At 43.9% G+C, this 11005-nt stretch overlaps 1 protein-coding gene across 1 annotated transcript; it reads left to right on the top strand.

Moving 5' to 3' along the window:
* The first annotated feature begins 4392 nt into the window (after positions 1-4392).
* LOC142057140 (olfactory receptor 4E2-like) lies at positions 4393-5334 on the top strand. Its single transcript, XM_075092608.1, has one exon. The coding sequence runs from the start codon at positions 4408-4410 to the stop codon at positions 5332-5334; it is 927 nt and encodes a 308-aa protein (XP_074948709.1). The 5' UTR covers positions 4393-4407.
* Positions 5335-11005: the final 5671 nt, after the last annotated feature.

The following is an 11005-nucleotide window of genomic DNA, read 5'->3' as shown; positions in this document are numbered from 1 at the left end:
CATGACAGGGAGAGATGGCAGATTGTACTGAAATACCAGCAAATAAATAAAGAGCAATATATAAGTATTAAAAATGTTTTCCAGGCAGCGCATCCTATTAGCTAGAGTGTGAACTTTCGGTCAGACAGCCTGCAGCTGCTCTGTACCCCATTCAGCCAGGAAATAGTGGCCCAAGGTGTTTGCAAAATTGATTGTTGCCTGCTGCTGGAAGCAATCATTCCACTGTTGTCCCCTTTCTGCTTACGGTAAATGCCTTGTTATGAATACTACATTGTCATATGCTGAATCCATGAATTAGCTATTAAAAAGCTGGTACTAGGTGCAAGTTTGGTCATTTGCTGATGCTGATAACAGGAGGGAAATCTTCTCTCCTTCCCCTGACAATGCAGTTTCCAGTAATAATAATTTATATTATTACAGCTCAATGTCAGTACGATGATTCAAAAGCTCACCGGGCTAACAGCTAAAAACCTTCCCTCAGTGGTGAGTCTGAATGTTCCCATTTTTATGCATTTGGCACTTTCTGGTGAATGTGCTATCTACTTCTGCTTTGTTCTCCCTCCTGCCCCTGGTTCCTCAAACACCCATAATCTAAGCTGTCCAGTAACAATAAATGTAAGATATGCAAATTAATGCCCAGGTCTGAAACCACCTCTTGTACTGTAAACCTAAAATTATGGCTCTTCTTGCTTGGATCAATGTCATTTAAAGGATCCCTGCTGTCTAACACCTTTCCGAGACCCTGAGTTTATGTCATACATGACCTTTAAAATCTATGAGGGCAGCAATCCAAGCAGTTAAATGCCATATAGACACTGACTGATCCACAGCCCAGTGGAATTATCTGGATAGTTTTCATAGTTTTATTCGGACACTGGATAAAATTTCATGTTTTGGCCAGTACTCTGGAGCTATTACACTAGTGTTATCTAAGGGATAGGTATCTCAGCAGAAATATGAGAATTAAATATTTCTCGATACTGAAACACAACCAAGTTCCTAGTTGAGCATGGAAAACATTCCTCATCTTCTTAATACGAATCTTATTGTTTGGTTGGCATTTTCCTCAGCCATTTCCAGTGCGGAAATGTAGAAATGCCCCTGGAATCCCATGACTCTGGGCAGTGCTTTTCTACTGCAAATTGGCTGACTGCAGTCAAGCCATGAATTTTCTAAAAGCTTCTATTGGCACTAATATTTTGGGAAGGCAAGCAGAGGAACAGAATGTCCTTAAAATAGCTGACAACTCCCTCACTTGCCTCAATGTAACTGGTGACACGGGGAGAGGAAATACAGCAAAATGTCCTTGTTATTTTGTGATGGTAGTAAAAATAGAAGTAAAACATTACTACTCACAAAGAATTTTTATAATTTATCCATATTTCCAGACATAATAGGAAGAGAAAGAGGTAGCAATGACTGACAGAAGAGGAAGGTTTATTTTCCCTGTGGTTAGGGCGTAAAACCAGGTATGTAGTCACCAAGATTTCCTTTCTAGATTTCCAGGTTCTTCCTCACTGGAAGAGGCTTCTACCTTCACCTCCTGAAGATGTAGCAGAAATGGCCATAAAAACCAGTAACCTCATTCTTCTTTCTCTAGATTGCATGCTTTCAGAGACTAGTTTCCAATTTTTAAAGTTCACGCTAGGCATTTGTTTTACCGTGGCTAGCTGCTGGACGCTCACCCAGCCTTTCTCTCACTCACCCTCGTCAACAGGACAGGGGGAGAAAATGAGATAAAAAAGCATGTGGGTTGAGGTGAAGACAGAACATCATGGGCATAACAATCAGTTCAAGCTGATTTGAACTTGAGCCAGAGTTCTCAGTGGCCTATCACTGCTGATATGTTTGGTTTGCCCGGACCTTCCTTTGTCTTGGGAAATTATTTATATTAGTTTATCTTTATATCTCCTCCTGATGAGGCATTGATCCAGTCTATCCTTGGGTGACTGTAGTTTCCCACCAGTGCTACCGGCCCTAGCTCTGCAGCTTCTTTGATGTCAAGCAACATTTCCTGGTGCCTGACACTGTCTCAATGTGGGGATTGGCAGTACAACCCTACGTTTATGTTTTTATTACTGGAGAATTTATTTTTTTTGTACAAAGGGCTCCTGAGTGCTTAGAAGTACATGGTGTCTTATCCTCTCTTTATCAGCCTTCAGGACTCCAAGCACAGAAGGTCATTGAGCAAATTGGTGTGCAACAGCACACCAAGGGACCCAGCCATCAAAACTGTTTAATAAGGCCCTCGGGTAGCCGCTTGGAGTTTGATAATGACACAGTTCTCATGGGTCCTACTCCACTAGTAGAAAACTATCATTTGCCTATGTTTAGTATCCGGTATGTTACAGGAGTATTTATATGTTGTGCTGGGATGGGATGACTTCAGGGAGAAGGAAGATGTGGGAAATACAGAGGTCAGTTCAGAAAGCCTCGGAGGTGTTGCCTCATCGGATCTTTCTGTCTAAATGATAGATGGAAAACGGGACATTGACCCCTTCACAGTAAAATTTGCCTGTAACCTGTCAGGAAATGAAAAATAGCTTGAAAACCTCCCGAAATGAATTTCTATGCAACAAGAAACTTAAACAAAAGCAAGGATATGGTGATTACAAGCACGAGGAAGAAGAGTGGAACAACGCCCCGACCTGTCGGATGAATAACTTGAAACAGATTTGGAGTGAATGATTTAAAATGTTTTCAGACAACAAATGCTGTGGAGCTCAGACTTGAAAGTTCATGTTGTATCAACATTTAGTAACTGGGTACAGTAGTAACCATTTTTTCCTCTCCTTTGCTTATGTTCTTCGTATCAGCCATGGCATATTAAAGCACATGTATGTGGTTGTGTTTGTTTATGTGAAAGGCAGAGAGAAACGCTTGGTAATCTGTTGAAAAATATACAGAAAAATTGAAATACTACTGTGGTGTTTTGGTCATTTGGATCCTTTTCATTCAGCTTCCTTTAATGTTGATTGCATCGTAGACATCTAGCATCGGGCAGGTATTTGCTCTCCACTTATACTCAAGGATAGATGTACTACCTTCTATGGTGTGAGTCATGTCACTGGAGCCTAATGATCTAAACAAGATGAACCGTGTCATGCCTTTAAGGTGTTTATTCCACTTCATTGACTGTACAGGCAGCCAGAGATGTTATGCTCAAACTGTGATGCCTGTTCTGCAGGTCTCTGTCTAGTACAATGTCAGGGACTGCTACAGACAGTTCATCCTCTCTGCAGCTCTGCTAGCTCTGGAAGGTACCGAGCCCTTGGGAGAGGCAGAGAAGAAAAAGTGGGATCATTTCTGAACAAGTGCTGTGATTTGCAGACATATACTCTGAGATATACATGAAGCAAACCTGTTTGATGGGAAAGAAAAACAGTCTTTGACAACTGCCCGAAAGTGGTAGAGAACAGAGCGGGACCTGAGGAAAGTGCTCAGGTATTAGCAAAAGGCAAGAGGTATATAGGAAAAACAGACACTGCTTTCTTAGTAGTAATCTCCTGCTTGCTGACTTATAAACTCCTAGGCAGAAATGAGCAGCTGAAGAATTTCCTGGTGTCGCTGTAAATGAAGATGAGCATTTGTCTGCTGGTCCCATTTTAACCTCTGCAAGATAGTGAGTGTATTGTTTACTGAAGAACTTGAAAAGTACTCTGAGCGACAAAGAAGTAGCAAAACTGTGTGGAGTTTTACAGCTTCTGCTATGTTAGAAAACAATTTCTTCAGGGGAGTATGTTCTGTTAACAGCAGGCCCAAGGGACCACTCAAGCTACTGAACAGCTGCTAGCTTGATGGAGAGGAATGCCAGTGAGGACCTCCCAGACCTGGTTTCTGTGCATGTATTTCTAGTTTCAGAGTGGACAAGCTAACTGGAGAGCCCTTTTTTCAATTTAGAGGAATGCATTTAGGGGTAGAACATGGAACAGCTCATGGTTGAGCCATATATCATAGACATGATGCTTGAGCATGGCAAGCGTTCGCTTTCCACCGTGGCACTTTAAACTCCCAGCAGGTAAAAGGACGGTGTGGCATTTTCCCAGCATTTGTGGCTCTTGTCCTCTGAGAGTAGGATGTGATTCCTCCCTGACAGAATGGGAGCACACACTTTGTCACACCAATTACAATGCGGAGAAATAGTGGTTGGAGTGAGTTCAGGGGTGAGGCTCGGCGTGGAGGGGCCAGAAACCTGAAAAGAGAGTGGGAAGGCAGGAGAAGAGAAGCGGACAGTGCTCGCCATGATTTATGATGTGATGCTGTGCTTTCTGTAGCAGGCAGAACAGCAGTAGATGCATCCTGCTCTCATCATCCATGAACCTTGGAGCTGTAGCACATCCCCTCCTCTTCCTGGTCAGCCCATGACTTCACCCCCACACCTGTGCTTTGGGAGCCTGAGCTGAAGTGATGGCACTGGGAAACTTCTCCCAGGTGACTGAATTCATCCTATTGGGGCTTTCCGATACAAGGGAGCTGCAAGTCCTCTTCTTCACCTTCTTCTTCCCAGCCTATGCCATGGTTCTGCTGGGGAACCTTCTCATCATTGTGGCAGTCTGGACTGACCCCAAGCTGTCCTCACCCATGTACCTTCTCCTCTGCAATTTGTCCTTCATAGATATCTGCTGCACCTCTGTCACCTCTCCCAGGATGCTGGTGGACCTGCTCTCCCAGAGGAAGACCATTGCGTTTGAAGACTGCATAGCCCAGCTGTTTTTTCTGCACTTTACTGGGGCATCAGAGATGTTCCTCCTGACTGTGATGGCATACGATCGCTACACTGCCATCTGCAAGCCCCTGCACTACACAGCCATCATGAGCCGGCAGGTGTGCTGGGTCCTGGTGTCTGCCTGCTGGGCAGGGGGCTTCCTCCACTCCATTGTCCAGACGCTGCTCACAGTCCAGCTGCCCTTCTGTGGCCCTAACACAATCGACAACTACTTCTGTGACATGCCTCTTGTCATTCGCCTTGCCTGCACAGACATCTATGTCACTGAGTGGCTTATGGCTTCCAACAGCGGCTTAATATCCCTGGTTTGCTTCCTGGTGCTGGTCACATCCTACACCTACATCCTGGTCACAATCAGGGTCCGCTTCACCGAGGGGCGCTGGAAGGCGCTCTCTACCTGTGCCTCACATGTGATGGTCGTCACCTTCTTCTTCCTACCCTGCATCTTCATCTACTTCCGGCCCTTTTCTACCTTCTCCTTTGACAAGCACATCTGTGTGATCTCCACTGTCTTGTCCCCAGTGATGAACCCCCTCGTCTATACCCTGAGGAATAACGAGGTGAAGGCATCCATGTGGAAATTGTGGCAGCGCTGCAGAGTCTTCTGATTCAAGCTAGGTTTGCAGCAAACCTGGAGTTACTTTCCTGCAGACTGGTGGCAGATGGGGGCATGGGAACATGTAGGGCAATATCTGAAATCCAAAGGATGTTTAGTTCCAGTTAAGGCATTTACCTGACCTTGGTTTCTTCAGAGGCGTAGATTTCGTTGGCGATCTTATCTGGTTTGTGGGCTTTAGGTCCCCTTAGTCCACCTATGGATGTTTCACTGCTGCAGGACAGATGAGACCTTTTTGAGGTTTTTACTATTCACATAGCTTTGCAATTATAATTGCAGTTTCTGATGACAATCAGAACATCCTTCTCTGCACCCTCAAAGAGAAGTCAGGAGGACCAGACTCCTGAGGGCAGAGTGACAGCGTTATACAGTGAGCCTTGTGATGCAGTGAGTGAAGTAGAAGTTTTGCTTGGGCAGAGCTCAGATGTTTGGGATGTAATTCTAAGGGAAAAGGACTTATGCTGCAGAATATAGTAGAGTCTAAATAACAACCATTTGAGCACTGGATCTGCATGCGTGGGAAGCGTTGAGCAGCCTCTGAACATTGCTTGGAAAGAATAAACCACCATTACACAATAAAAATTGCGCTAACATTGTTAGTGTTTATTAAGAAAGATGGAGAAATTTTTAAGGCATAGATAATTGGTTTCCCTGAACTACAAACCAGAAGGATCCAAACAACTGTGATCTTTGTCAGCATCTCTTACCCCCTGTTGTCTTGTCTTTGCTTTTCTGTGTTTTTTTCCATGATGTTCCTTTGTTTCTCGTAAAAATGGATGGTCTCTTCCCATCACCACAGCCATTTCTCTGCCATGGCAAGTGATTACAACCTGTTCAAAAACATTTCAGATCCCTTCTTAAGATATTACCTACGGTTACCGCAAAAATCTGGTTTGAAAGGAGTTCTGGAGCCTGAGTGACTCCTGCTTCCACACTGTTGGTGAAAGAAAAAAATTTCCTCTAATTCAGCTTTGAAACCATTAGGTGTGTGGAAAAAAACCTGCTGTCCACAGCGGCTGGCTTTAGGCCTCTTAGTTTTTAGATGGCTTCTTGGGTTTTGGACTGCTCCTTACAGGCATTTTCTGAATGATCCGAAATAATAAAGTCAGTTTATATTTAAAATTGGGCTGAAGTTTAGCAGAACATCATTTCAGGACAATGTGGAACTAGAATATTACAGTCTAGGAATCCCAGAATAGTCTTGTTCCAGTTTTGGTAACTCCCAGCACTGTAAAAATAAAAAGCAGCTCCAAAAAGGCTTGCATCAGGTTAACAATGGACCTTTTATGTGGATGTACGGACATCAGGAGATCAAAGGTCTACAGGGAAATCTGGCAAGTAACCCAGTCCTTACCAGAGAGACTTTACAAGCGGTTACACAGCAGCTTCTGCTTGGGTCGTACAAGAACTGCTGAAACGCACGCCGGGGTTATTTCCCAATTCGGCAAACAAGCAACTCTGCCTGTGTTGAAATCCGCTGTTCTAGCAGAACGGGACAGTAGCTATGACAGAGCGATTGGCCATCCGTCCTAAAGAACCTGAAATGGGAAACAGGTCTTTCACCACTGAGTTCTAAGACCTGAAGAGCACAAGTTTCATACTAACCAGCGTAACTGCTGAATTCCCCGCCACCGAAAGCAACAATTAGTCTTTTTATTTATCTTAGTAGGTATTATGTATCAAAGACCTTTCTTACCTTAGCCCGACAGGGTAGCGTGGCTATACCTGACACAATCAATATTTCAGGATACATGAGAGAGTAATGGGGTTATGTTTACATTCAGTCCCTTGGATCCCCCAATTTGAAGGGCAAGGTGTGAGATTCTGATTTCTACGCTTCAGCTGTCTGTGATGTAAGGTATGTGATCTCAGAATTAAACAGCTTCACTTGTGTTGCTCCTCTGATCTTCTTTTTAGTTAGCAACGAAGATCTGTGGATCCTAGGCTATGAACATGTCTATTCTAAGGAAAGACGAACAGTGTCCAAGAAGTGCTTTTTGTTTCTTTACCATGAAGGAAGCTTAGACTGATAAGATCAGGTGGAGTCTCTTCTCATGCAGATTTGGGTGAGATAAATCAAAGTGCTTATCCATATTTGGAATAACTTGGGACAGCTTGTCGTTGAAGCTTATAGCTAGAATCATGCTCAGCTGTTTGAACAGGGTGTGTCTTACGTCTTGCTGTCACCCATTGATACACGATGCAAAGGTATAGTGTTCAACGCAACGTAACACAAGATAATATATTATCAATGACTAGCAGCAGTTAAAAATAAATACCATAAAGTCAAGTATCTAAAAAATATAAGCTTTTCACATTATGGATATACATATAACTGGTAATATTAAAAATAAATGTTGAAAAATGGAAACTTTCTAAACAGTTTCACTTGTGTGGGATCATAATTTTCAAAGAAACAAATCCAATACGAGAATTTTCTACCCCTCTGACATGCTATTACTGTGCTTTGCCGCCAGATGGCAGAGCCACACATACGCCAAGAGTATCTAAATGCATAGACTGATACTGATGTTTCCAGGTGAGTTAAAGATGGTGGAAGTTTTGTTTGTAGGATTTTCTTTAGACATATAAGGAGGTGAATTTTTTTTAACCTTTCAGACAGAGTCATAATCCTTTCTCACAAGTGAATTAGTAAAATCATACAAGGGACAATATCTAGAGAAAGAAGTGACACAATCCAGCATTATAGCTGAGGAGACAGCAACAGTGTTTTGGGAAGAAGACTAAAGAATCATAAAGAATGCATCTCCTGGGCACAGCTGTGCTGTGGATCTGGAAACATCTGGCTTACTGAGTGTATACAACTCATCCCGGGAAGAGATGTCATCCAGAGGGACCTTGACAGGCTTGAGAGGTGGGCCCATGTGAACCTCACGAAGTTCAACAAGGCCAAGTGCAAGGTCCTGCCTGGGCCTGGGGCAATCCCAAGCACAAATACAGGCTGGATGGAGAATGGATTGAGAGCAACCCTGAGGAGGAGGACTTGGGGGTGTTTGTTGATAGAAGCTGAACATCACCAGGTAATGTGCGCTTGCAGCCCAGAAAACCAACTGTATACTGGGCTGCATCAAAAGAAGGGTGGCCAGCAGGTCGAGGGAGGTCATCTACCCCTCTATTTTGCTCTTGTGAGACCTCACCTGGAGTCCTGCGTCCAGCTGTGGGGCCCCCAGCATAAGAGGGGCATGGACCTGTTGGAACAAGTCCAGAGGAGGGCCACAAAGATGATCTGAGGGCTGGAGCACCTCTCCTATGTAGATGGGTTGAGAGAGCTGGTATTCTTCAGCCTGGAGAAGAAAAGGCTCCGGGGAGACCTTATTGCGGCCTTTCGGTACCTGAAGGTGGCCTACAAGAAAGCTGGAGAGGGACTTTTTACAACGGCATGTAGTGATAGGACAAGGGGCAATGGCTTCAAACTGGTTAGATATAAGGAAGAAATACTTCACTATGAGGGCGGTGAGGCACTGGAACAGGTTGCCCAGAGCAGCTGTGGCTGCCCCATCCCTGGCAGTGTTCAAGGCCAGGTTGGACGGGGCTTTGAGCAACCTGGTCTAGTGGAAGGTGTCCCTGCTCGTGGCAGGGGGTTAAACTAGATGATCTTTAAGGTTCCTTCCAACCTAAACCATTCTATGATTCTATGAACATGTCTATAAAACAAGTAGGATTATTCTTTCTGAAGTTAAGCCATTTAAATATTATGTGACTTGACCTAATCTTGTTGTCCAGAGGGTAATAGAGGGAAGAAATAGACCCTTTCAGAAGATAAATAATCATATCCCTCTTAAAAACTCTTCTTAGGGGTCATAAACTGTCCTCTGGATCTGCTTGTATATAGCCTTTTGCTACAGAGCGAGCTGATAACCTAGTTACTGTTCGGTGAGTTTTTTTGCATCCCACATCTCCTGCATCTTAGTTGCATTGAAACACTTTGTCTGTGCTGCAGCGGTGGTATGAGATATTTTGTCTGCCCAGGACACAGGGAAAACTCTGGAAATGCTGTGCGGAGAGAGCTGAGTGGCCGCAGCACCAGCTACGTGTCTGTCTTTTGGAGCTGTCACAGCAGTATCTAATTCCAGTTTGAGACTTGGACAATAGCAACACAGAAGACTAACAGTTTTCCATCACAGATTGTCCAGACTTTCAGCCTTGTCGCTCAGAAGCACACGGATACCTGTCCATTTGTTATGTCCCCAGGATGGATATGTGGGGGAGACCAGACTGAGGACAAACTTGTGCCGTGTTTTCTGAGCAGGTGAATTGCTGCAAGGAAGTGGGAAGCTTTCCACTTTCTCTCTCTCCCCACTGGTAGAGCGCTGTCTTAAATTAGCCCCTCACTCCCACACCGGCAGAAAGAGGAGGAATATCAGAAGCATTGATGAGTCACTGATCCTCCTGGTCAAGCCAGATTTCCACATATCTCCCATCTTTGTGCAAACGATATTCCTTTTTAATGGTGAATTCCTACTTCTGTAATCTTCCTTTGTATTAGAGAGAAATATTGAAATATTAAAATGTCCTCTGGGTCAATTAGGGTAAATTTCAATTGAGAAAAATAAAACTGTATATTTTTTGTAATTTAGAATTATTTCAGTACAGAAAAGTTTTTATTAGACGCTTCAGAATGTATGTTCTAGAAGTCATACACGATCATATATTTAATAACAGCCTATTTTTAAATAGATAAAACCAGACAGGAAAATAGGCATGAACCATGTTTTATCTTACTGGGGCAAATGCTTCAATGTAATGAGGTACCAACTCCCCAAACTTATCTGGCATTTTGAAACTTCATAATCTAAAATGTAACAATGGATCAAACCATGCCAGCCTACTGGCTAGGCGGCTGGCTTAAAAGAAGTAAAAATAGTTTAAAATATTCACAGATCAGGATCACTGAAGTCATTGGGAGAAATGTCTCCTCTGGTGCAAAACGCTGTACCTAAACCGAGGATAAACAACCAGGTCTCCAGCTGACATGCGTGAGCGTAGCTCTGGCGAAGACCGTGGAGCCAACATGTAGGTTAGAGGAAATCACCCCGTAGCACCCAGAGGCTGGTCACCCAGCATCGCGCTAAACGTGCCATATTCCAGTGCCATTTCCCAGCCCTGGTGAATCACCACAACCTCACATAAAATCTCTGGGCTAAATAGTACTCAGTTACAGTCAATTTTGCAGAACTTCTTGTGTTGTAGAGTATCAACACCTCCACTGTAGATACCAGGTTAAAACATTTGTGGTAAAAATAACTTTTGCACCACTGAAGCCTGTAAACCAAACCCTCAAACCAGTGTAAGCACAGTTATGGGAAGCAGGTGGAAAAGTCTTCAGCTGTTATAAATCAATGCAAGTCTAATCAGAGCCTGTGGCTCAGTTATTCAGCTGATGTTAATTTGCTTTGCTTCATTTGTTCAGAAGGTATAAATCAGGGGCATCAACAGGTCAGAGCTTGTAGAAGCTGCTGGGGTAAGTTCATGGCTGAGGTAACCAGCAGCTGTCTCCACAAAAAGGTCAGAGCTTCTGCTAGTAGATCGTTGTGGTCAGAGGGTAAGTGAGCAATGTCATAGTGACGGCCCTTGGCCAAGTATCCCACAGCTTGGGGGGGGGGCCTCTGTACCCTAGGAATGCTGCTGTAGCTGCTTGTGTG

This window comes from Phalacrocorax aristotelis, chromosome 5 (genome assembly GCF_949628215.1).
Source record: "Phalacrocorax aristotelis chromosome 5, bGulAri2.1, whole genome shotgun sequence".
Taxonomy (NCBI): Eukaryota; Metazoa; Chordata; class Aves; order Suliformes; family Phalacrocoracidae; genus Phalacrocorax; species Phalacrocorax aristotelis.
Note: the sequence above shows the minus strand (reverse complement) of the source record. Positions and strands in the feature narration are given on the sequence as shown.

Excerpts from the sequence above, each read along its gene's own strand:
- LOC142057140 (XM_075092608.1), top strand. The coding sequence starts at position 4,408 with ATGGCACTGGGAAACTTCTCCCAGGTGACTGAATTCATCCTATTGGGG.